The sequence below is a fragment of the Hyperoodon ampullatus genome, assembly GCF_949752795.1.
Source record: "Hyperoodon ampullatus genome assembly, chromosome: 19".
Lineage (NCBI taxonomy): Eukaryota > Metazoa > Chordata > Mammalia > Artiodactyla > Ziphiidae > Hyperoodon > Hyperoodon ampullatus.
Genome location: NC_136932.1, coordinates 6462293 through 6488647, shown reverse-complemented (window position 1 = coordinate 6488647; position 26355 = coordinate 6462293). Strand labels below are relative to the sequence as shown.

The 26355-nt window shown below is 57.1% G+C and overlaps 2 protein-coding genes across 2 annotated transcripts; one reads left to right on the top strand and one right to left on the bottom strand.

Annotated features, from left to right (window-relative positions):
* Positions 1-373: 373 nt before the first annotated feature.
* Positions 374-7819, bottom strand: FKBP10 (FKBP prolyl isomerase 10). Its single transcript, XM_079725103.1, has 10 exons — positions 7554-7819; positions 4832-4977; positions 4316-4505; positions 4055-4200; positions 3378-3567; positions 3117-3262; positions 2321-2513; positions 1840-1982; positions 1451-1614; positions 374-1096 (listed from the first exon to the last, which is right to left on the bottom strand). Exons 1-10 carry the CDS (start codon positions 7802-7804, stop codon positions 911-913), a joined length of 1755 nt encoding a protein of 584 aa, XP_079581229.1. The 5' UTR covers positions 7805-7819; the 3' UTR covers positions 374-910.
* Positions 7820-8968: 1149 nt separating this feature from the next.
* On the top strand, positions 8969-15257 carry P3H4 (prolyl 3-hydroxylase family member 4 (inactive); the record flags this gene model as incomplete). Its single annotated transcript, XM_079725016.1, has 8 exons — positions 8969-9451; positions 9566-9718; positions 9837-10008; positions 10742-10870; positions 11758-11903; positions 12786-12869; positions 14344-14488; positions 14814-15257. 8 exons carry the CDS (start codon positions 8969-8971, stop codon positions 14834-14836), a joined length of 1335 nt encoding a protein of 444 aa, XP_079581142.1. The 3' UTR covers positions 14837-15257.
* Between the last annotated feature and the right edge of the window lie 11098 nt (positions 15258-26355).

Sequence of the window (26355 nt, the reverse complement as noted above, 5' to 3'; positions counted from 1 at the left end):
AAAGACCACGTCCCGAGGACTTTGGTTTCGGACGTGTTTTATTTGGCACAAGGGAGCAGGGGGTCTGACACCAGTTTAGCCTTTGGAGTGTGCAGAGCTCCTCCCACCCCCCTCACTCCTCAGTAACGAGCCCCTTTTCCACATTTATCTCAGCCCTGAACAAAGGATTTCATAGCCCTAAGGTCCATCCAAGTAGGTTTCCTCATACCACCCCCCTTCATTTTTCTCTTGTTCTTTGGTCCCTAGAGAAGGCAGCCTTCTTTAGGGGTAAAAGGTGACACAAAGCCCAGCCCTGAAGTGCAGCACCCTAGGGGCTCTTCAGCCACCACTGGACAGCAGCGAGGGGGCATGGGACAGGTGAAGGGAACCGGACAGGTAAGGTAGGGCTGCCCCCCCGGAACCGTCCCCTTCCCTAGGAACCAGCCAGAGCTGAGGGAGGAAAGCTGGGGGTTCATGTTCCTGGGGAGCTGCCAGGACAGAGGAATGGGGGCTGTGGGGGGGGTGGGGCGGGTCGAGGATGGTGAGGAAAAGTACAGGTAAAGGGGAAGTTTGGGGATATAAGGAAATGATGAGCTTGGCCTTGCTCAGTGTCTGGTGACACGGAGGGGAGGTCTGAGCAAGGGGCCAGCAATGACCCCAGCCAACCCCCAAACTCCACCAATCCCCAGATTGGCTTTGTAATTCCAAAACTTTTAAGGAAGGGGTTTGGGGCTGGGAGAGGAAAACCAAACAGAGATCTGCGCTGTGGATTTTACTCTCGGGCAGTGGGAAAACCAGAGTTGTCCCCTCTGACCACTTTCTAGAAACTTCCAGACCTCATCCCAGCAGAGGGCAGGGTGACTTGGGAAGTCAGCCCCCTGCCCACTGTCCCCCGAGACGACCTTCGCATCTGGGCCCAGGCCTCTGCCCGTCAGAGCTCCTCGTGGACCCGCTCCTCATCTTCGTCCGACTTCAGCTTGAGTTCCTCGGCGGTGATGTTGCCATCCTGGTTGCGATCCTGATTCTGGAACATGTCTCCTATGGTTTTCTCAGGGTCCTGGCCAGGCAGGAGGCGTCCTTTGCCCTCACTGACTTGAGCCTTGATGAAGGTGGAGAACTGCGGCCAGGAGAGCCAAGGGGAGGGGGAGAGAGCGTCCTGCCTGAGCAGCTGTGCTCACCTTGGGCCGGGGGCCCCCAGGCGGAGGCCTTCCAGTGAGGGCTGAGGAGAGGAGCTGGTGCTGCGTCCTGAGGGGGGCGGGGTGGAGGGCGTGCCCAGGGTCAGGCAGCCACGGCAGGGAATGGGCTGCATGTGCCAGAGGCAAAGGCGGGGATGAGGGGCAGGGGCAGGAACACGGGTGCAGACAGGATGGTGGACACACCCTGTGTTCTCGTTAGATGCCACCGTGCAAGGTGGCTCCTGCCAGGTGACAGCGTGGGAGGGATGACTAGAAGGAGCGAACTCCTCACCCACCTCCTCCGGGGGGACCTCGCCATCCTTGTTGAGGTCCATGTCTTCAAACAGGTTGGCAGGAGGGTCTTCGTGCCACACAAACAGGTAGCCTTTGGGCAGCCCCTCCTCCCGGGACACCAGCTCCACCTCAAACAGGAGCACAGCACTTCCAGGAACCCCCCGGGCTGGAGGGAGGGGAGGAGGAGAGAGGGAAGGGTCTGGGCCCGGCTTCACTGCCTGCCCAGTGCGCTCCCAGCCTACAGGCCTCAGTTCCTGCCTTGGGGGCTGGAGAGTGGGGCATGGAATGGGAAGCATTGGGAAGGCCTCTCTCACGCCTGCCGGCAGCCATCCAGGCTCCAGGTGGCGGGGCAGAGGGGAGGAGGAAAGCCATCAGGCCAGTCTCTGCTCACCTCCGCTCTCTCCATGTGCCAGGTGCGGGGGGACCACCAGCTGCCGCCTCTCTCCCACACACATGCCCTGCAGGCCCGTGTCCAGGCCCTCGATCACCTTGTGGGCGCCCAGAGTCGCCTCCTGAGGGGCCCCGTAGTCGTGGCTGGGGGGAGAGCAGATTCCCGGGTCAGTGCTCATCCTGGTCCCCGGCAGGCCCAGGGCAGGGTGCGGGGGCCCAGCGGTGCAGAGATAGGATCCATCCCCTTATCTCGTAACTGCCCTGCAGTGTGGCCGGGGGCTCATCTCTCCCTGCTCGTTTCCCTCCAGAGTGGAACTAGCAGCTCCTCTACTGCTTACTTCACCCTCCCTCTGCCTGTGGACTTAAGAATTTCAGCTTAGATGGGAACTTAGGGAGGAAGGAAGAGTCAGGGGTGCTGCTAGGAGGACTCCCCACGCCTGGGCCCACCCACCTGCCCAGCCCTGGCCCTGCCCCGGACCCACGAGGAGAAGAGCTTGGTGCCATCCAGCAGAGAGCAGTTGTAGTGGTAGCGAACAAAGTCCCCAAGCTTGGCCGTCTCGTTGCAGGTCTCCGGGGGCCGGGACAGTGTCTTGATTTCCACTGGATCTGCAGGGTTGTGGAAGTCGATGATGTGGACGTCGAAGATGAGCACAGCAGAGCCAGGGATCTTGTCTCCTGGGGCCAGAATGGGGGCGTGGATCAGCTGGAGTCTAGGAGGGGCTGCTCTAGGTCTCCATGGAGGCCGCAGACCTTCCCCATCGTGGGGTTTTAAACAAGGATGGGATGGGATGTTTGTCCACATAGTCAACTCCTGTCATATACTCTGTGGTGGTGAGGAGGCAGGGGAGGGGAGGGGCACGCCAGCTGGAAAGCCTTTTCCATATGTATCTTGCAACCTCCCAGTAACTCACCCTGCTGATCGATGTGATTAGTTCCATTTTACAGGTGAGCACACAAAGCCTTCCAGCAAAGCTGGCACTCAAATCCAGGTCTCTTTGCTTCCCAGGGCTCTGCTGTTTCTGTTTCTGTTCTTCCATAACCGCCCTCCCTCCCCGAGCTCAGGAGTCGGCTGCCTTTCTCCAGTGTGGAAGGGGAGAAGTGGGGGACTGCCCCCTGGAGAAAAGGATGGAGTCCTGGTGGCAGGAGTTGGGTGGGGACCAGTGTTTTCGAGGAGAGGGGAAGAGCAATGGCGGGAATCCGCCCCCTTCGCCCCCGCCCAGCAGGGGGAAGGTCAGGAGGAACTGAGGTGTTGGCTTGGGGAACAGGGAGCACGCCTACCAGTCCCGTTCTCCCCGTAGGCGAGGTGGGGGGGGATGGTGATCCTCCGGCGCTCCCCCATGCACGAGCCCTGCAGCCCCTGGTCCATCCCTGGGACGATGTAGCCCTGCCCCACATAGGTATTGTAGGTGTGGTTTCGGGAGTAGCTGCAATACAAGGCGGGGAGGCGGGCAAGGGAGTCACAGCGGCCCCACCCTTCCCGAAGCACAGAGCTGCCCCCAGCCCCCACCCCCCACCGTCGTCCTCAGGACCCCCCCGGACCTGGAGTCAAAGAGGGTGCCATCCATCAGGGAGCCGTTGTAGTGGTAACGCATGAAGTCCCCAGCCACGGCTCTCCGGACGCAGCCAGGTGGCAGCTCCAGTGTCTCCAGCTGGACCGTGTCCTTTGGATTGTGGACGTCAATCAGTAGGACGTGGAAGACCAGGGAGGCCTGCGGGGGGATCACAGTCCCTGGGGAAGGGAGAGGCTTGAATCATACACGTGGAGAGCAAAGCAGGGCTGCTTCTCCACTCAGGAAGGCCTACGTGAGCACCGTGCAAAAAGGTGCTAACCCTGCTTTCCAGAGCCTTTGACGCCCATCAGCAACCCTGCTTCTTCCCCTGTGAGGCCTGAGCTGAGCTTTCCCCAGGGCCACCACCAGCCCACATGAGCCTTTGTGTGAATCAGAATAAAGCACCTTTATTTTTGGGTTTTTGTTTGGCTGTGCTTCGAGGCTTGCGGAATCTTAGTTCCCCAACCAGGGATTGAACCCGGACCCCAGCAGTGATAGTGCCGAGTCCTAACCACCCAAGCACCCCTTCTTAGTGAGGTGATCACCAAGGGCTAGATTTCATCACGACTTGCCTCCCTGGCTAGGTGTCCTTGTGCAGTACTCAACCTGAACAACTGTATGTGGCATCCCACTTCTAGAGAATCCCCAAGTCCCTGCTGCCCTCACCATAGCCTTTCTCGCCATAGGCCAGGAATGGAGGCATGACGATCTTCCTTCTCTCTCCAGGACACATGCCCAGCAGCCCCTGGTCCATGCCCTTGATCAGCCAGCCAGAGCCCACGTAGGTGTCGTAAGTGCCACCTTTACTGTAGCTGCAGAGAATGAGGTAGGGGTGAGGCTGCTGTTGGTGGGAGAGGCAGGAAGGCCCCCGACTCTCCCGCTGCATGCCACACTCCCTGGCGCCCCAGGGCTCCTTCCAGCCCTTACCTGGTGTCGAAGGCAGTGCCATCCAGCAGCGTCCCGTTGTAGTGGTAGCGGACAAAGTCGCTGTCCTGGACCATGCGGGGGCACTGGGGCGGGCGCAGCAAGGTGCTCACCTGCACAGTGTCCGCCTTGTTCCACACATCCAGCAGGACCACATCGAAGTAGAGGGTGGCATCCGGGGGAATAAGCCCCGCTGTGTTTGGTGCAGCCCCCAGAGTGGGGGGTGGAGTGGAGGTCTGAGCATCCTGCTTGGCCTCCCCCTCCACCACCCTTAGTTCCCCTTCTCCCAGGTCAAGCTAGGATCCTACCCAGGGCCCTATTATTGCCCTTCCTCCCGCCCCAGGGGCAGGAGACAGAAAAGTCTAGTCCCAGACCTGCCGCGCTACTCATTCTGCTGCGCATGCAGTGTGACCTTGGAGAGCCGCTCTCCCTCTCTGAGCTTCAGTTTTCTGGCCCTGGGCCCTTGCTTCTGCCTCCTGGTCTCCTCCACCCCCATGCCTGGGCCCCAGCTCTCCTCACCCACGCCGATGCTGCCATAGCCAAGGTGCGGAGGCACAATGAGACGTCGCCGCTCATTGACGCACATGCCCATGAGGCCTCGGTCCATGCCGGTGATGAGGCGCCCCACGCCCACCACGATGGCCACCAAGGTGTGGCGGTCATAGCTGGGGAGGGAGGGGGCAGATGGGATACAGTGGCCTCTGCCCATGGTCACATACATGCACGGGTGCACACAAGTGCACACACACACACACACACGCACACACACACACACACACACAAAACATCCTCCTCCCTACACAAAGGTGTAGACCCACAGGCTCCTCAACTCTTCAAGCCTCCCTCCTAGGTGGGCCGTGACTCCCACCTTAATAGGATGGGCTGTTACAAAAGGAAGTCCCAGGAGGCCAGGGGCTTTTATCTGCCCTGGGATGGGGGGATGGTGCCAGCAGTCCTATCTGCTGACAGAAAAGGAGCGGGAAGTGCAGACCCAGGGCGGGGGGGTGTGGGGAGACCAGTTATCCAGCACTTAAATGATAAGGCCGATAAGGCTTGGCATTTTGCATTCATTATCTTTTTTAAAATATTTATTTATTTGGCTGCGCCACGTCTTTAGCTGTGGCACTTGGGATCTTCGTTGCGGCATGCGGGATCTTTTAGTTGCGGCATGTGGGCTCTTCGTTGTGGCATGCGGAATCTAGTTCCCTGACCAGGGATCGAACCCGGGCCCCCTGCATTGGGAGTTCGGAGCCTTAACCGTTGGACCACCAGGGAAGTCCCTGCATTCATTATCTTATTTAATTCTCTCCCCTGTGAGGTGGGCATTATTCTTATTCTTATTCTTATTTGCCACACCATGCAGCTTGTGAGATCTTAGTTCCCCCACCAGGGATCAAAGCCGGGCCAAGCCGGGCCACAGCAGTGAAAGCGCCGAGTCCTAACCACTGGACCACCGGGGAATTCCCGAAACGGGCATTATTGATTTCATTTTTCTTACGAGAAAAATTGAGACTTGAGAGACCAAATGACTTGCCCAAGGTCACACAGCTAATGTTTGGTCTGTTGCACTCCAAAGCCCACGTTTGGGCCACTGCACCATCAATTCACAGAAGAAAGGAAGGGGAAGCAGAGCTGGCTGGGGATAGGGATTGGTTTTCAATTTTGAAAAAGCCTACTCTAAAATTGCCATGGCTTTTACTTGTTTTTAGTTACAGTTTTAATTTTAAGTTTTCAGAAGTTAAGGAAAAATGGGAGATTATTATTTTGATGGAAGGTGTCATGGGTTGTGAAAGTTTTCCAAGCTCAGCACTGCTTGGATCCAACCTGGATCCAAGAGTCCCCATCAGAATCCCCGATAGGGAGGCCACTCCCCAACTCCCAAGCCCTCCTCCACTCCTTGGTGGCCACAGGCTCACAGCTGTACTCCTGGCTACTGCCTATGCCTCATTTTGCCCACTGAGCTGGTTGTATGGCCTGCTTCCTCCACAGTGCCGTTGTGAGAGCCCAAGCATGGCAAGAAGCTTCTACCAGTTAAACACGACCAAAGTTCTCCCCGGAGTCAAGGCTAATGTGTACTGAACCTGCTTGCAGATTGTAAGGTACTGTGTGAAGTTCACTTTCATTCATCGTCTTGAGTCCTAACATCAGCCTTAGGAAGCAGGGATGCAGTTTTTCAGACTGTTTTTTAATCTCCTTTTTTTCAGATGAGGACAGTAAAGCTTAAAGAGGCAAGGCTCCTTGTCCATGATCACAGCCTGGGTTTGAATCCAGGGTCTTGGTCTCAGGAGTTCGTGTTCTTACCCAATAAACTGCCTGCCTCCAAAGCCACTCATTTCTATAGGCCGAGTTGTGTGTGCGACCTGGACCCAAGGTTTAACTGAGGCTGGCCTGGCCTACAGCCCTGCCCCCACCAAGAAAAAATGGACTTGCCAGAGCAGACGGAAAGCCTGGACACAGACCAGGAACCCATCTCTCAAACCCCAAGGCTGGCAACATGGGCGGCAGCACTGACCTGGTCGAGCTAAGATGGAGGGAGATGAGGGTGCGGGATCACGGGGAGAGGGAGGCATGAAAACCCTCGGAGGAGCCCAGGGTGGCATGTGTGCCTGTGTGACATGTAGGCAGACAGGGTCCCTACACCAAGTTATGCCCTGCACTCCCTGATCCATCCTGCTGTCTCAGAGTGCCCACCAGCTTTACCCCACTGGCTGCTAAAAAAACCCCTCCCCCTCCCCCCAAAACTCTACTTACTTCTTCTTCTCTAAACACAAAGGCACTGAAACCTGTGGCTGGAACCAGAAAGGGAGTCAGGGTGGATGGAAAGGTAGAGGGTGCTGGGCTGAGACCACTGGAGGATTCACATGCAGCAGGGACCATGCCCTTCCCCCCAACTCTGTGGACCAGAAACCCCCCTCTATGTCTTTAAATAAAGCGCTGGTAAGTAAATAGAGCAGTTCACCTTGATTCTCAAGCATTCTGAGAGACAGGGAGTTTGTGTGAAAGAAACAGGGGTCTTCTGAGAGGCGAAGGTTTGAAATTGAGGGCAGGGATGTCTGGGGAGATGTACGTCTAGGAGTCCCCCCACGCAGGGTGCTGTGTTTGAGGTTAGCGGATCACGGTGTGAGTAGGGAGCATGCAGACACAGCTTAAAAGCAGCAACGAGGGAACCCCAGGACTGAGAGAGCTTGGTCCCGGGCTCCGGGAAGGGAAATGGTGAGCCTGGGGGCACCCAAGCCATTACCTCGAGTCAAACTTCTTGCCGTCCTCGAAAGTACCGTTGTAGTGGTAGCGCACAAAATCCCCCATCTGCACTTCCCGGGGACAGGCCCTGGGGATGTGGTATCTCTCGATGACCACATCTTCCAGGGGGCTCCCGGCCGGGCTGGCGCGGCCCAGCCCCCTCCCCACGGCCTGCAGCAGCAGCAGCAGCAGCAGCGACTGCAGCAGGGGAAGCCGGAGGACGGTGTGGCTGGGGCGCCCCGCGCGGAACATGGTGCCTGGAGCTGGGACGGCCGGCAGTGAGGGCGAGCGAGCGAGCCGCCGCCGCCGCCAGACTCCTTCCCCCCACTCCTCCCAGAGCTGGCTCCCCCTCTTCCTGTCCTCCATCCTCACCCCCGCCCTGGCTGGTCCACGTGGAATGGGGGCTGGGGAGGCTGAGCTGGCGGGGCGGGGTGGGGGGGAAGGGGTGTGGAATAGGAGGAGGAGGGCCAGGCTGATAGCTTTAGAGTACGAGGAAAGCGCCACCAAGCCCTCCAGATTTTCCCCCACCCGCACCCTGGGGCTGAGAGACCTGGGAGGGGTAGGGAAGTTCCGGAAAGTTGGGAAAGTCGGAGCCGACTTAAAAAAAAAAAGTTCGGAGTCTTTTTTTCTGGAGCCCCCCGGGTCCTAAAGCCGGACTGAGGCATCCCTTGTTTCTTTGGCTGGCAACCCCAGATCTAGGTCTCTCCGGGTGGCTGGTGAGGCTCCAGAATCGGAGGGGTATCTCAGTGCTCCCTCCCACCCCTTCTGCCCCAGGGACGGCCTCTCCAGGGACGGGCTGCTTTGTCCTGCAAAAGCTGGACTGCCAGAGGACTTTCTGACGTGGGGATGGAGATCGAGTGGGAGGTGGTGAGAGTGGAGGATGTGCAGGGTAAAACCTGGGGTGTGCCTCCCCGTCGCGGGCTGGGGGGACACTTGGAGGAATCTCTTCGGGGCTGGGAGTGGGGAGTGAGCAGAAGGACCGCTCTGATGGAAGGAAGAGCAGGTTCCAGGGCTTGGGTAAAGTAGAGAGAGGTGGCACTTCCCTCAATTTCTCTATATTAAGGTCTGGGGTGGGGGTGGGGGGGCTGTCTTTGTGTGGGAGGGGCTTTCTGGGCTCCGCATCCCTGCGGGAATTGTTCCTCCACCCTCTCACCATCTGCCAAGGGGAGGACCCCCAAGGGCAGGAGGTCGGGGACTCAGGATAGTGTTGGCTTTCTGAGAAGAGTGGAGACACTGCCCTCGGCCGCTCGGGGGATCTGACTCAAGCCACGACCCCGCCTCGCTGCCCCCGGTACCAGGCGCTAAGACCCAGCGGGCGCGCCGGCCAGTCCCGGGCCCCAGAGCCCGCCAGCCTGCCCGGCAGCTGGGCCGGGACGCCAGCTCGCGGAGGGAAGAGACAGCGGCGCGGAGGGGGCTATGGGTCGGGCGGCGTGGGGGCTGCTGTGGCTGCTGCTGGGCAGCGCCGGGGCGCAGTACGAGAAGTACAGCTTCCGGGGCTTCCCGCCCGAGGACCTGATGCCCCTGGCCGCGGCCTACGGGCACGCGCTGGAGCAGTACGAGGGCGAGAGCTGGCGCGAGAGTGCGCGCTACCTCGAGGCCGCGCTGCGGCTGCACCGGCTGCTGCGGGACAGCGAGGCCTTCTGCCACGCCAACTGCAGCGGCCCCGCGCCGCCCGCCGCCGCGCCCCCCGAGCCCGCGCCCCCCGGCCCCGACGGCGGCCGCGGCGACGAGTGGGCCCGCGAGCTGCGGCTCTTCGGCCACGTCCTGGAGCGCGCCGCCTGCTTGCGGCGCTGCAAGCGTTCGCTGCCCGCCTTCCAGGTGCCCTACCCGCCGCGCCAGCTGCTGCGCGACTTCCAGAGCCGCCTGCCCTACCAGTACCTGCACTACGCGCAGTTCAAGGTGCGCTCCCAGCCGGCGGCGCCTCCCAGTCGGGTCGGGGGGAGCGCGGCTCCTCGCGTGTGCTTGGGGCTGCGGGCTCTGGCCCTGCTGACCGGCCCTGTCCCCACGCCGCAGGCGAACCGGCTGGAGAAGGCGGTGGCCGCGGCCTACACCTTCCTTCAGAAGAACCCAAAGCACGAGCTCACCGCCAAGTATCTCAGCTACTATCGCGGGCTGCTGGACGCCGCCGACGAGCCCCTCACGGACTTGGAGGCCCAGCCCTATGAGGTGGGGTGCCAGGGTAGGGCCAGCCCTGACGCAATTCCCTGAGTCCCCCCATAGGGCCCGTGGGGGAGGGGAGGTGTGGGGGTCCCCTTGACCCCTGTGCCGCGTCCCCTCCCCCTAGGCCGTGTTCCTCCGGGCTGTGAAGCTCTACAACAGCGGAGATTTCCGTAGCAGCACCGAGGACATGGAGCGGGCCCTGGCCGAGTACATGGCCGTCTTTGCCCGGTGTCTGGCTGGCTGCGAGGGGGCCCACGAGCAGGTGGACTTCAAGGACTTCTATCCAGCCATAGCAGGTATCCACCCCGGTGGGCACCCCTTTCATCCGCAGGGCCCTGCTTCCCAGAACTCCTGAGGCACCTTAACACAAATATTCATTCCATACACATTTATGGAGCGCCTACTAAGTGCCTGGGAGGCGGACAGGCATAAGGTGTTATACCGACCCTCAGACCCTTCAGTCGGCGTTGGCTGCAGAGGGGCCAACAGAACGCCTGCCACTGGGTGCAGAGGGCTGCGGTAGGGAGTGTCCAAGGTGCTGGGCATCGGTGCAGAGAGGAGGTGACATCCCAAAAGGGTCTGGGGAGGTTGGGTTCATGGGCCTTCCAGGCAGAGGGCAACGCAGGTGCAAAGTTGCTGAGGTGGGAAACGACCCAGCAGGTGTGTGCAGAAAGCAGTTTGTGGCCAGAAATCACACCTAGTCTGGGGATCCCTAAGGGCGGAGTCCCTCAGCAGGGGCAGAGGGGACTGTCCTGAGCTTCTCTCTTTGGCCTTCAGTCCCACCTCCAGGCCTCACCTGCCAACCTCCCAGTGTGCCCTGGCTTCCTCTGGCTTTGGGGCGGTGGGTGAGCTGTGGGGGTGATAAGTCAGCCCAGGCCACTGTAGGCTTCCGCAGCATCCCTTGTCCCTCGACTGTCTCGTGGGATCAGCAGGCAGAGCTGGGACTGGAAGTCATCGGCCGTCATCCCCATCAGCGGGATGGAGCTGTTCAGCACACCAGCTCCTCACCGCTGCCACCCCCACCCCCAGATCTCTTTGCAGAATCCCTGCAGTGCAAGGTGGACTGTGAGGCCAACTTGACCCCCAACGTGGGCGGCTACTTCGTGGAGAAGTTCGTGGCCACCATGTATCACTACCTGCAGTTTGCCTACTACAAGTGTGAGCCTCCTGGTGGGCTTGGGGTGGGGAGAGCACTGCACTGGGAGTGAAGCCGAGCCAGAATTGAGGACCCTTGGTGATGGGAGGGAAGGCTGGGGGTGGTGAGGCAGGTGAGAAGCTCGTGGCGGGGAACAGAGAGCAGCCTCAGGGGAGAATGCCAGGGCCTCTTGGGTAAATGACTAGAGAGTCAACAACTGCACAGCACTTGATAGTTTACAAAGCCCTGCCACATCTGTTTATCTCACTTGATCCTCTCACAAGCAACCGGTAGCTGGCGTTACTGGACCCATTTTTCAGATGAGGAAACCGAGGCTCACAGAGGGTAAGGGGCCATTAGTTACATGGCTAATAAAAAGTAGCACCAGGACTTAAGGCTCTCCTCACTTAAGGGGGATTCTGGCATCAGCCGGGGCTAAGGTGGTCAATCTCCAGGGTTTCTGCAATGCAGAGATGCCAAGATTCAGTCAGGCTGGAGTTGGAGAGGAGGAGCTGGAGACAAAGGGCCAGGAGACCCTTTGTGTTCTAGTTGGCAAACAGGTTGAGGGCTGGGCCACCGGCTTCTGATTCCCCAGTGCCATCATTCTCCAGCTGTGTGAGCTCAAGCAGTTTACCTGACCTCTCTGTGCCTCAGATTTCTTATCTGTAAAATGGGGATGACAGTAAGAGTGAGGCTTAAATGAGTTACATGGGGCATAGGGTAAGCGCCCACTACATTCTCGCTTGTATTATTATTGGGTGGTGTGAGGCGCCCGACAGGTATTCTGGGAGGCAGCTGGGGAACCAGGGGCACTGGACTAAATTTTGGGAGATAGGGGTGGGTTAGTTGAGGGTTATCCCTGAAGGTGGGGAAGTGCCAGGGCCACTGCTCACTCCTGTCCTGCCTGCAGTGAACGACGTGCGCCAGGCCGCCCGCAGTGCCGCCAGCTACATGCTCTTTGACCCCGAAGACAATGTCATGCAGCAAAACCTGGTGTATTATCGCTTCCACAGGGCCCGCTGGGGCCTGGAGGAGGAGGACTTCCAGCCCAGGGAGGTGGGCATCGCCGAGGCATTCTTAGGATATGTGATTTGATTTTTAAAAAAAAAGGGCTTCCCTGGTGGCGCAGTGGTTGAGAGTCCACCTGCCGATGCAGGGGACACGGATTCGTGCCCCGGTCCGGGAAGATCCCACATGCCGCGGAGTGGCTGGGCCCGTGAGCCATGGCCGCTGAGCCTGCACGTCCGCGTCCGGAGCCTGTGCTCCACGACGGGAGAGGCCACAGCGGTGAGAGGCCCGCATACCCCCCCCCCCAAAAACAAATAAAACAAAACAAAACAAAACCCTGCCTTCCTCCAAAGGCAGGGTGAGAAATAAAAAGAAAGAATTTGGGTTGTAGTTGGAATCCTAGGTTCAAAGCCACCAGCTGTGTGGTCCTGGGAATACTACTGGCCTTTACTGAATCTGTTGCCTCACCTGCAAAATGGGGGTGGAACAGCCTACGTCTCCAGCACAGTGCCTGGCATGTGGGAGGTAAAAAATATCTGTCCCTGCCTGCTCCCTTCCCCACTCTTACCATGCTCACTGCTGGCCTTTGCCCTTCTTCCCCAGGGACCCCATAACCTGGACCAACTGAAGAACCCCTTGGAATTCTAGGGCAAGACTGGCAAATATGGGGCACGTGGTGCCACTCCCCACTTCCTTGTCAGTGGCAGACATTGCGAATCGATTTAGGCACTCTTTCTCACTGAGCCCTCAGAATCCTTCTTAACCCGGCACTTCAAGCAGCTGTGATTTTTCGACCAGCATGTGAACTGATACCTGTTCCCTGCTCCTCGAGCTGTAAAAGGGCCAGAGGGCCCAGATCCTAGGAGCTCTGGCTCCTCCACCATCTGGCAGCAGGGCCTGGCTCACCACACTTTCCTTCCCTCCTCCCAGGAGGCCATGCTCTACCACAACCAGACAGCGGAGCTTCGGGAGCTGCTGGAGTTTGCGCACATGTACCTGCAGTCAGATGACGAGGTAAGTGGCCCCTTGCCCTCCTGGCTTGGGTGGTGATGGACACCCCTTGATCCTCTTCCTGGGGCCGCTGTGCCAAATCTCAGCCTCCGCTCATGGCAGTCAGCCATTGTGAAGCAGAGAGATTTCACCTGTCCCTTGTTTACACCTGCCCTCCTCTCCCCACTCCGCGTTCTCACACCCCCCTTCTCTACATGTCTGAGTCTCGCTTCTCCTGGGCCCAGCTCTGGTGGTGCCTCCTCCAGAAGCCCTTGCTGTACATCCTGGCTCTGTCTTCTGGGCTTGCAGTGCCTACTCTGACCGTCTGTGCCTCCCTCGACCGGAGTTACTTACAGCCCTCGTCTGTCTCACCCCGCCCCTTTCTCCAGCCAGCCTCCTAGAGGACTGGGCTCCAGGACAGGGACCAGGTTATTCCCAGCTCTCCCACAGCACCTGGCACAGAGCTGGCCCTCAGAAACTGGGCTTGAATGAACCAGTGAGTGAGTGAATGAACACAGGACGCCAGGAAGGAAGGACCACAGTGTGTTATTACATTGATTCTAAATGAGGGTTTGAGAGCCTGAATTCTCTGAGGTGTTGCTGCCCAGTGCTTGTTTATCCATCCCCTCCATTGTTTGTGCACCCATGCCCCCCCTCATCAAACAGGGGGCCAGGTCTGCCCAGTGAGCCCCCAGGCTTTGGTGCTGACCAGACTTGGCTCCACCATTTCCCAGTTGGATAGCCTCCAGGCAAGTGTTAGGTAACCCTCTAACTTCCATTTCTTCATCCATGAAATGGAGAGAATAATGGCCGTCTTACACTGTTGTGGTGAGAATTCAACGAGATCTAGTATGTAAATCACTTAGTGTAGAGCTGGCACATAGTAGGTGCTCAGGGGGTGGTAGCCATTTTGATTACTGTTATTTGTTGCTTGCTGTTTGCCAGACACCGTGATTGGGGCTGTGGTGAATTGATGAAAGGCACAGTCCCTCGCCCAGTCAGCTCACCGTTAGTTCAGTGCAATGGGAGAAGTCAGCACAGGGCACTGGACGAGGCCTCCAGACCCAGCCAGGGTCATCAGCAAGGGCCGCATCCTGGAGCTGATGCCTGGTGTTGGAGGGATAAACAAAAGCTATCCAAGCACAGGGGAGTACAGGTGTTCCTGGCCGGGAAGCAGCATGAGCAGACAGTATTCATGGACTAGCAGTGTGGCCTGTGTATTTATGCTTAAAAGTGGGCTGTGGAGAGGAAGAAGGTTACACCAACCCTGAAGCTCAGCTGGTGGAGCCCCATGCATCAGTTCATTGAGGGGGCAGTTTGGGAACAAGACTTAACGGAGAAACCCTCCAGTCATTCCTGTGTGAGGTCTTGAGTGTGACTGGGAAGGAGGGGTTTGGGACCGAGATGGGATGGGAGGGTCCCTTGGCCAGGAAGGGAGCCGATCTGGGTTTGTGCCTGCTATGACTTGGTTTATCCTCCCATCCTGGGGCTGCTCTAGATGGAGCTGAAGGAGACAGAACCGCCCGTGGAGCCTGCGGAGCCCCCATCTGATGCCGAGTTTGAAGGGGAGGGCGACTACGAGGAGAGCATCTATGCTGACTGGTGGCAGGAGCCAGATGCCAAGGGCGATGAGGCTGAGGCCGGTCAGCGACTTGAGTCCTGGTGGAGGGGCGGGGATGCAGCCTGGGCTGGATGTTAGGGACAGGAGGATCCAAGCACTGGGCTGCAGAGGCTGTGGAGTAGCTGTGCTGGGTGCTGGCGCCCCTCTTCTGGGGGCTTCCAGCCTGTTAGCAACCCCTGTCCCACCTGGTAGAGGGGTGGGGGTGACATCCTTCCTGGAGCAGGGACCAGCTGAGACCTGTTCCTGGGGACCCTCACTCCTGCCTGCGCCACCTCCCCGAGGACAGCACCCAGAAACCTGTGGGGGATGGGAAGCTAACCCCAATGCTCTGTCCTTTCATTTTTCAGAGCCGGAGCCTGAACTAGCATAAGAAGAGGGCCCCTGGCACCCCTCAAGAGCTTTGGGAATCCCGGGCCCAGTGGCACCACCCCCACCAGCCTGGGCAGCAACAACAACTATTTATTAAACATGTAAATGGACATAGCTGACCAGGCCCCATCCTGTCCCAACTGTGAGCACTGCTCCCCAGACCCCTCTTGCCTCCTCTCTGGGTCTCTGGACCACCGGATGATGGTGCTGCAGCTGCTGACGGCCTGCCCTCCTCCCAGTGTCCTCCCCACCCAGTGGGGCAGTCTCCTGGAGGAGAAGATGCTAGCTCTTCCTAGGTGGGGTCTCAGCCTGAATTGCAGACACAGCAGAGGGGCAGCTGGCATCACAAAGAGCACTGGACCAGGAGTCCAGCAGTTCCTGGCACACTGGCAATTGGTGCTCAATAAACATTTCTTGTTGAATGAATCACAGCATTGGGGTCCAGACTCCCCTGGGCAGAGTGGTGAGGGTGCAGGTCCTTCCCTCCCTCCCTCTGCACCCATCTCCCCTCATCAGTAAATGTGGAGACAGGTGAGGGGCCACAGTTTGGCCTCTGTGGACCCTGGGTGTTTGCGACCACGAGGAGCATCAGCCTGCCATTGCAATCTGCCACTAGGGGGCGTGAGGATGCAGCTCTGCCTGAGTCCTGGCAAGATGGTGGTTTCAGATTTCTAAGGTGGTGTGTCCTGTATTTTCCTAGTTCAGCATCGCTTCCCTCAGGGAATGTGGGGAGGGGGCCAAGGACACTTACTTCCGGTTTTTACTTTCCAAGCGTTTACTGAGTCAGAGCAAGCATGCCCTGCGCTGCCCTCTCTGCCCATTCTCCCATTCACTGCACAGCAGGGAACAGACCCTCTTAGTGGCCAGAGAGACCCTAGGGATACGGCTTGATAACATGAGACTTGGTGGTGGCAGCGGGACTGCCAGACCATCTTGCCCAATCTTGCATTGGCTCTGGGGGGCAGAGAATTTGGAGGTGGCTACCACCCACCCTGTGATTCCCCCCCACTTCATGTTCCAGAGCAGGGAAGTAGGGGCAAAAGGGGTCTCTCTGGGGAGGGACAGCGGGCTAGGGCCAACCAGGTGACAGTTCTGGCCCACTGCCCCCATTTCTGTTCTCCCAGCGGCAGGGTGGTGGAGGACCTTTCTCCTCTTATGGAAGGTGGAGCGGAAGCTGGTAAGCCCAGTTGTCACCGTCCACACCCCTGCCCAGATGTGCCAGCTGACGTGGCCTGGGCCCTGCCCATCGCTGTGCCCAGGAGGACTCCCTGCCCTACCCCATGCCCTTCCCCTGGGCCTTTGGTGAAGATGAAGAAAGGAAGGACGGAGTCGGAGTGTGGAGCACGGGCGGGGTCAAAGCTCGGGGCGCTGGTGACCTCACGCCTCCCTCCCTCCCGTAGGTGGGTCTGCAGTCGCAGGGTCTCCAAAGAGTTCCCAGGTACCAGGGCGGCCCCGCCCCACCCCACCCCACCCCTCTCAAGCTGCTGTGTTGTCAGCTTCCACCGAGGCCCCGCCCCCTGTTTCTGGGAGGGGCTGCCCTCCGGAGGGTGGGGAGTGGGGACGTGCTCCAGCATGCCTGCGTGAGTAGGAGCTCTGGAATCTGCACCGCTGGGTTTGAGTCTGAAAGCGCCTGTGTGCGGGAGCGAGAAGGCCTGTGTGCTTGTGTGTTGGTGTGGATGTGAACGAGTGCCTGCGTGCACGTGTCTGAGAACGTCCGTGGCAGCGTCGTGGGCGACAGCGGGTTTGCGCATGCGTCCCTGAGAGTGCGCGCATTCGTGACCCTAACCCTAGAATATGTGGTTGTACTCAACGCTTATCTATTGGGCACCTACTACGAGCCGGGTACGTCGCAGGTGCTGGGCATACAATAGTGGGCAAAGCAAGCCAAGCACCCCCTGCCCTCCTGGAGCTTGCATTCCAGCTGGGAGACAGGCAATAAACAATAAATGTTATCATGAATGAATTATCTGGCTATGTTACATAAGTGCGTTGGGAAAATAGAGCAGGGTGAGAGGATCGGGAGAACAGGGCGGGAATGGGGGTACGGTTTAAGAAGTGTGTTGATGTGTGTGTCCAAGTGTGCATCTGAGGGTGGCATCTGAGGGTGAGGGTGTGTGTGTGTGTGTGTGCGCGCGCGCGCGCGCGTGTCCTGGGAACAGAAGGCCGCCCCTCTCTAGGTACTCACCCACATCCCGGCGTTAGCCCAGGCCCACCCCTTCCAGTGGGCCTTACTCAGCTTCTCCATCCCTGGCAGCCACCAGCCACTGCCACTTCTCTCTGATGCCAGCGTCTCCCCATTGCCCGGCCAGCTCCCCAAACCGGTGAGACCGAGTTCTAGCGAGTCCCAGCGTGGGCCCTCTGGGGCCCTCCAGCCCATTCTCCCAAGCCCACCCGGCCCAGACGCCTTCACCTCCTCCACATCTCTGTCTCACTCGGTCCTCTCCTTACCCCGCTCCCAAATACCCACCCAGCACCTCAGCAGCCCTACCATCTGTAGCAAAATGGCTAGAAGGTTAGAGACAGCCAAAAAGGCGCTGGGGATGATGACCTCACACATTAGGGCCAGACTCAGATGTCACAGAGTGTCCTGGACCCAGAAAGGCCCCGTCCCAAGCAAAGCATCACTGCTACAATGTATTGAATACCTACTGTGTGCCGGGCACTTGGCAGGTTCTTTACAGGCTTCAAAACAGTCTTCCAGTTCCTGGACTTCCCTGGCGGTCCAGTGGTTAACACTCCTTGCTTCCACTGCAGGGGGCAAGGGTTTGACCCCTGGTCCAGGAACTAAGGTCCCGCATGCCATGTGGCCAAAACAAACAAAAAACAAAAAACAGTCTTGCAACATATTTATCAATTCCCTTCTGCCACAGGTGAGGCTGAGGAAGGAGAGCAACCTGTCCAAGGTTCCTCAAGGTGGGGGGTGCCTGAGCTGGGTTTGAAACATTTCTCCCTAAATCCGTGATGCTCAGAGAAGGGAGAGAGCAGAGAACACCCTGGTCTCCTCTCTCTGGTCCCCAGAGCTGGCTTTGTCCCTTTATGCTGTCAGCTGGGGCTGAGGAGAGGAAGGTGAGGACCAGATGTGGAGACAAAGCCCACACATTGCCACAGCTCACCGAGGGAGGCAGAGAGTTCCAGAAGGGAGGGAGGGAAGGAGGAAGGGAGGAAAGCAGGAAGAGGAGGAAGAGCAGGCAGTCCGAGCCTCACTCTCAGGCCTGATTCCATAGCCCAGTCCCACTTCCCGCTGTTGGCTCCCTGGGATTGGACCAGATGTTAGAGGGCCTGGGGACAGACTCGCTGGGGTCATTTAGACCAGCCTCTTCTTGAATCCTGAGAGGTGATGGCCAAGGGAGGCGGGGGAGGGAGGGTCCTATGGGATTCCCCCAAATTCTTGCAAATTCCAATGGAAGAAATTCCCCGCTTAGGTTTGAGAACTAGTTCTTGAAGTCTCACCCTAGTGTTCTCCTCCTCAGGGAGAGTAGGGTCCCCCTGACCCCCTCCTGTGTCAGAAGGCTGTGTCCAGTTGGCACTGGGGCCAACCTCATAAGCTTCCTGGGGGAGTCCTGGCAGCCACAGGGCCCAAGCTCTATGCAGCTTCCCAACTCAGGGGCCTTCATCCAGGCCTCCTCTTGCAGCTTCTCTCCAAGGATGGCTCCAGCAGATGGCCCCAATTTCATGGATGGGGAAACTGAGGCCCAGAGAGACTAGATTGGGCTCCCAGGGCCGCATGATAAAACTCCAAGATGACTTGGGGATTAGATGGGAGTATGCTGAGTGCTGGGGCTGCCCACTGGAGCCAGCCCCAGCCCAAACTGGGGACACATCACCCCATAATCACCACCTGCCTGGGTGCCAGCTGGCACCGGGGTGCCTGGATAGCATCTCTTCTGACCCCCAAAAAGCCCTTGGGGTGGGAGCAACTTTCATGCCCATAACTCAGGTGGAGAAACTGAGGTAAAAGGAGGACATGGCTGCTTGTTTACCCCCCTCCCCCACCCCATATACTTGATCCTCTGAATCTGTGGAAGAACTCACTAAGGTATGTCCCTTGGTAAAGAAGAGGCCAAAAAAAAAAAAAAAAAAAAAAAAAAGAAGAGGCCAAGAGAACTTGACATTTTCTATTTGGGGTCATCTTTTCAGCTTTCCTTTAACACGAAGAGTGCTATGTTATGTTCCTGGAGCAAAGTAAGTGGTGGCCATTTGAGATTCTTTTCTTTTGAGCATTTGGCTAAATCCTGGTGGCTTTCCTGGAGGAGGAGGCTAGGAAGGAGTGAGGTTCAGACAGTCTAACTGGGGAGTCTGGCCTCTTTCCCTGGCCCTGGGTGGGTGTGGGGAGCAGGGGGTCTTTTTGGAGGTTTCACAGCCATGAAGGAGATAACATCAATTTTTTTGTTATCTCCAAGTGAGGTTATGCACACAGTGACAGAGACACAGGAATGAACTCAGAAAATGCTTGTCATGTAACTTTGATAACCCCCCCTTTTTTTTTTTTTTTTTGGTAATACCTTGATATCCTCAAAAATGGAAATGTCCCTGGTCTTGGAGCTCCTCCCCGGCCCCCAACACACACTTTGGATGGAGCTGGCTTCACAGCCGGGTCCAGGCTTCACCCGCCCCCACTCTCCCTGCCCCTCCCCCTCACTACTTCCAGGTTCTCTGCTGGGGCCATAAATTATCCATGAGCTGTAAGTTGGCTGCTTCTTCAACTGCAGGCTGAAGTGCTGATGAAATATTCAAGGATCTCAACTCTCACATTCCCTGGTGGCCGCAGGATGGGACTAGGGAAGCTGGGATTAATGTACAAGGATAGAGGCCTCCAAACCTTGGCCCTAGTTCCCACCGAGGTGGAGTCCAGGTCAGGGAGACCGGGAAGGCCAGTGCGCGGGAGGAGGTGGGGGAAGGGTCTCTTTGTATAATCGATGGCGGTGGGTCTGTGTAGGGCCCTCGCCGGCTTAGAGGGTTTAGAGGAAGTGAGGGAAGGTACTGATTGAGTCCCTGAGGAGGGCCGGCCAGCCCCGGGCTGCCCCACCCCTCCCCCAGCCTTGGCTCTAATCCGGAGGCTTGCCTGAAGTCACACCTCCAGCTGACTTCTCCCAAGGTTGGTTCTCATCTGCCCCCCTCCCCACAACTGCCAGGAGTTTGCTTGTGTGACCTTGGGGAAGTTCCTGTCTTAGCTCCAAATTTAGTGTCCCCAAATACACAAGGAAGGGGGCTCTGATTAGAGTTCTCCTCCCTCTTCCCAAGGATTCTCAACAGGTGGGGGAGAAACTCCAGCCGTGCGTGCGTGCGTGCGTGCGCGCGCGCGCGCGCGCGCTGACACGCACGCTGACACGCACGCACGCATGCGGGCCGGGGAGGGCTGGCCTCTCGGTGGGAAGGGTGCCTGTCGGGGCAGGCATCGCCCCTGGCTTGTTGTGGGAGGGAGGGGCACGCAGGCTGGCAAGGCGGGTGGGGCCCCAGCTGTGTCAGCCTGTGAGTGGAGTCGCCCAGGCCAGGAACAGGAAGCGGGGTGACTCAGGCGGCAAGGCCTCGTCCCCTCCCTTCCCCCAACCCACTCAAGACGGGCATAAGGTTGCTCAGAGACCCGGGGAGACCCAGCTCCAGAATAGAATCCTGATGCTTGGGGCCCTGCCTTTTGGGCTCCTGAAGCCCTGAAATCGTACTTTGGGACGGTTGAGGTAGGGGAGGGGGCCGCTCGGAGACGGACATTCTCTGGAGAGGTCCTGACCCTCCTCCAGCCTTTCCGTCCACCACCACTGGCCCCTGGTATCTCGCCCTCGCCTGTGCTATTTCTGGCCCATCCTATCTCTGTTTTCTTGTCTCCCTGTTTTCCCTTTGACATTCCATCCCCGCCCACACACCTCGCCTGGCTGGGAAGTGTGGCTGGAGCTACCTCTGCTATTAAGAGCCCTCCCCAGGCCGGCTGGGCACACACCCACTGGGCCAGGCCGTGGGCAGCCTCTGGCCTCGAGGTTCCTCCCCTTGGACAAAGGGGAGCAAAAATGGCAGGAGCACACCCACCCTCACCTCTGGGGCCTTGCGCGGTCCTGCCCTGTTCCCACTCCTGGCGATGCTTGGGCCCACTCCAGCCAGAGCATTTGGGAGACTCTTCTGTAGCCAATGTCCTCTCCCCAGGCCTGAAGGGGTCACCCTGAGCAAGTCCCCTCACCCCAACGCCAGGAGCAGTGAACAGGGGCAACAGTGCAAACGGAGTTGCACATACATAGATCTACATAAGCTACAAGTCAAGCTAACTGTTCAAAGGTACACCTTATTACTGACAAGGACCTACTGTATAGCACAGGGAACTCTACTAATTTTGTGATAACCTATATGAGAAAAGAATCTGAAGAAGAATGAATATATGTATATGTATAACTGAATCACATTACTGTACACCTGAAACTAACACAACATTGTGAATCAACTATAATCCAAAAAAAAGAAAAAATGGATACGTGAAAATGCTTAGAGAAAATGCTGGAAATATATACAACAAAATATGAACAGCGATTATTTAACTATGATGGGAATATAGCTGATTCTTTTTCTCTCTCTCTTTTTTTTTTTTTGCGGTACGCAGGCCTCTCACTGTTATGGCCTCTCCCGTTGCGGAGCACAGGCTCCGGATGCGCAGGCTCAGCGGCCATGGCTCACGAGTCCAGCCGCTCCGCAGCATGTGGGATCTTCCCGGACCGGGGCACAAACCCGCGTCCCCTACATCGGCAGGCGGACACTCAACCACTGCGCCACCAGGGAAGCCCTCTTTTTCAGTTTTTATACTTAACATGTTTTGTAATAAGAAAGAGAAGAATAAATGCTCTTTTGTTCAAAAAAAAAAAAAAAATAGATACACCTTGCCAAGTATACCTCCACCGTGACCTGAAAGCCAGGCTGGAATTCAGACTTCTGACTCCTTCTCAGAACATGGAAGCCTGCAGAAAACTTCTCCCTGACCCCCAGCCCCCGGGCCATCTCCCCTCCCCTTCGCAGCCCTGGCTTCCCCCACACCACAAAGGGCCTCCAGCATGTGGGTGCAGGTACCCAGCTTGCATGTCCCCGCTGTGCGCATCCCTTTCCCATAACTGCCCCTTGTCGCCCCTTGGCCTACTACGCTCACACCATGCACAGTGCTGCTATCTGAACAGGAGAAAGAACCTGAGTAAGAGACCCACAGGCCCTAGAAGCAGGGTCAGTGCTGGGCACGTACCCGTAGTGTGATCTCCAAGGGCCAAGGCATCAATCTGTGTACGTTCATGCCCATGGCTCTGTGTGCAGGGACGCAACCGCAGAAGGACCGGAGCAGGGACCTGGGTGTGCGGTGGGCTCTGCCCCTTTGCCTGGGACTGTGCCACCCGGGAATGACTTCCACTCGTCCGTGCTCCTTTCCCGCTGCTGTAACGCCAGGGGAGAGCTGCTGGGTGGTGGCAAGGGACCGTCATCAGCCTGAAGTTTAGCGTCCCGTCTGTTTACCTGGTCTTCCTTTATGGAGGCGGCCATCCCTGAGGCCAGGCAGAAGAGGAGGGAAGAAGGCCGTGTGTATTTTTTTTTTTTTTTTTTTTTTTTTGCGGTACGCGGGCCTCTCACTGCTGTGGCCTCTCCCATTGCGGAGCACAGGCTCCGGACGCGCAGGCTCAGCGGCCATGGCTCACAGGTCCAGCCGCTCCGCGGCATGTGGGATCTTCCCAGACCGGGGCACGAACCCGTGTCCCCTGCATCGGCAGGTGGATTCCCAACCACTGCGCCACCAGGGAAGCCCGGCCATGTGTATTTGAGTGTACTGGGGAGAGAGTGCTGACACAGCTGGGGTTTGTGTGTCTGAATCTGTGCCTGTGAGTGTATATCCCTGAGGTATGAGCATGGAAGTTTGTGTGTGTGTGTGTGTGTGTGTGTGTGTAACGTGTGCAGATCTAAATGTCTACTTGTTTCTGTCCGGGGAAGGGGCCTCCACAGAGAAAGGACTGATTGTGAACAGACAACAGAGACTCATGCACCTCCTTATATGGCCCAGAGGCCTCGTGGAGGTTGAGAAGGGAGAGGAGCTGAGGGGGGCAGCCGGGCTGCCTCGGTCACCTTTCTCCAGGGAAACGCCTCCCATCCTCCACCGGCTCCCCTCATCAGACGGGCCCCTCTTTGCCGGTAACTCCTGTCTCTGGGGTGACTTGGGAGGGGCCCCTTGATGCCCTTTCCTTCTTTACTCTGAGGCCCCACAAATCTGCAAGGTTGAATTAACTTCATGTGTTCTTGGTGGCCCAAAGACTCTGCTTCCACTGAGCTCTGGGCAAGAGAAATTAGTTTAAACTGCAGGGATATGAATTAGGGCTAGACACCAGAAGGAATTTGCCAGTGTTAGAATAAGGAGACAAGGGTATTCATATAAGGGAGGCTGGAGAACCTCCTTTCCTGGAGATTTGTCAAACAGAGAAGTCCCTGCCTTTAAAGGCTTGGAGGCAGGGGACCGGGTAAGATGGTCTTGTGGCCTTTCCTTCAAGTTCAAGCTACAGAGGAGACTGTGGCCACAGGGACTCTCATCCCTATCCCTAGGCACCTCCTTGCCCCATGAGACCAAATCCCCTATACAGACAGCTGATTCTAGTAAACATCATTTTCTGATTCTTTTCTGTATCCTACAGATGAATCCTCAGTGCCTAGCAGGCAACAGTAGGTGCTTAATAAACATGCAGAAGCTCCCTTGATGTGGGAGATGCAGCTCTTCGCCCAGTCTTTCCTGCTGCTGTGGTGATGCCTCCACCCAGTCTCAGGCTGAGTTTTGGGGCCAGCTTGTTGCAGCATGTTCTAGGCTGACATGCAGGGAGAATTCTGGGGACACACACACAAACACACAGGCTTTATTCTGAAGCCTTATTTCTGTCTCTCCACCCCACCCAGGCTTCTCCACCCCTTTGCAGTCAAACAACCTACTGAAGCCAGGAGAAAGGAAGGGGTTAAGCCAGGCTTAGGTCTGGAAGTGTGTGTGTCCGTGTGTTGCCTTGTGTGGGGTGTGTGAAGTGGGCAGGGGAAGATGGGAAGTGGGAGAGGAAGGAAGAGAAACCCTGGAGGGGGCAGCAGCCTAGGATTGGGAGCTCTTTTCCTCCCAAGCTGGGGGCTGGCTGCTGCATGGCGCGGCAGGGTGGCAAGCAGGTGGGTGGGGCACAGGGAAGGTAGGGAGAAAGAAGTTGGGGAGTAGGGGAAACAAAGCACAGGGCAGTGGCCAGGGCATGTGGATGGTGACTGGCTGGGGATGTTGATGTCTCCCTGGCCCCTTCCAGGAAGACTTGGACGGCACAAGCCTCAGAAGTGAGACCGTTTGGCCATCATGCCTTTCTCTGGTGGAGAAAGTGGTCAAGGATGGACCTACCTCCATGCAGCCCATCCTGAGGGCTAGCTTTGGGGATATAAAGGTTTTTTGAGCGGGGGACCCTTTCCTGAACAATCACCCCTCCAACACCAACACACACAGAGTGGCTAAGATGACCTGTTTACACTTGGCCCTCTGGAAGCCCTTTGAGGGTTGGGGTCATTTTGATTTTCCGTGTCACCAGGGTCCTACCCGGTGTCTAGCATACAGTTGGTGCTCAATACTTGTGTGTTTAAAAAAAAATAAATTTATTTATTTATTTTTGGCTGTGTTGGGTCTTCGTTGCTGCTCACGGGCTTTCTCTAGTTGCGGCGATCGGGGGCTACGCTTCATTGTGCTGCGCGGGCTACTCATTGCGGTGGCTTCTTTTGTTGTGGAGCACGGGCTCTAGGAGTGAGGGCTTCAGTAGTTGCAGCACGCGGGCTCAGCAGCTGTGGCTCACGGGCTCTAGAGCGCAGGCTCAGTAGTTGTGGTGCACGGGCTTAGTTGCTCTGCAGCATGTGGGTTCCTCCAGACCAGGGCTCGAACCTGAGTCCCCTGCATTGGCAGGTGGATTCTTAACCACTGCGCCACCAGGGAAGCCCAATACTTGTGTTAATAAATGAATATCTGTAAGACCCTTGGCACACTGTACAGCAGGCATTCATTTCATCAACCACAGAAAGACCCTTGTCTTCTCAACCCGCCTACTGGGAAGTTCTTTCTTTTTTTTTTAAATTTATTTATTTTACTTATTTATTTTTGGCTGCGTTGGGTCTTCGTTGTGACACACGGGCTTTCTCTAGTTGTGGCGAGTGGGGGATACTCTTCGTTGTGGTGCGCGGGCTTCTCATTGCGGTGGCTTCTCTTGTTGTGGAGCATGGACTCTAGGCATGTGGGCTTCAACAGCTGTGACTCGCGGGCTCTAGAGCGCAGGCTCAGTAGTTGTGGTGCACGGGCTTAGTTGCTCTGCGGCATGTGGGATCTTCCTGGACAGGGGCACGAACCCGTGTCCCCTGCATCGGCAGGCGGACTCGCAACCACTGCGCCACCAGGGAAGCCCGGCAGGCGGATTCTTAACTACTGCCCCACCAGAGAAGCCCTGGGAAGTTCTTTCTGATAACTAACCCAGACTCTTCCACTACTGAGGGGCCTGCTGCCCCATTTCTTTTATGCCAGGGTTGATGTCCTTTAGATCTGCTGCCTGGCTTTTTCCAAACCCACCAATACTTTCTCTTTGACACACATCGTGGCTCTTCTGTCTCTCCCCAGAATATTCATTTTTGCCTTTTCCCCAGCCCCTCCCCACTGCTTTGACATTTTATGTCTATGCTATTATTCCACCAGGAGAGCATGTGGTTTGGTGGATCTTGAAGTTAGAAAAGGGTTCTAGTTTAGGATGTGCCATTTTCTAGTTTTGTCATCTCTCTGAAGCAGTTTCCTCATCTTTGAAATGAGGACCATTTTGTTGCCCTAACAATTTTTCAGAATTGTCATGAGAATTTTTTTTTAAACCCATCATTAATTTAACTTTAAGTTTTAGCAGTTGTCCAAGTTCACAAAACTTCCTTCACCCCCATGAGAGAGAGATATAGCTCATAAACCCATTTTACAGGTGTGGAGAAACAGGGTGAAAGACAAGTAATTTGCCTAAGATCATATAGCTACTAAGTAGCAGAACCCGAATCCAGGACTTCTAATTGTAAAGCTCATGAGCACTCCATCTTTGGGGGGAAAAAATCCCAACCCAGAAAAAAAAGCCTATGAAATGCTATACTAATATGTTATTACCACTTTGCGGCAAGGGTGAATAAGCCCAAAGAAGCATCATGCCTGACGCTGAGTTGGCTGGCCAGTGAAGGCGTCTGTCCTTTCCCATAGCCCCTCCTGACTCACCTGTTGGACAGGTAGGGGGAAGGGGAGAGTAATCGTTCTTACCTGCTCGGAGGTAGGGTGGGACAAGACACACCCCGTCCCTTCCATTGGTTCTTTCCTTAGTCTTACTGACAGTTCCTTGCCCAATCAGGAGGAAGTAACCCTCAATCTGCCAATAGGTGAGGAGTTAGGATGGAACCTCAAGTTGGAAAACGTCCCTAGGGTCGAGTGGCAGTCCCTGGGGCCAATAGCCAGCGGATAAACAGAGGAGGCGGTGAAAGGGGACTGGGCGCGAGGCTCCGCCTCTCCAT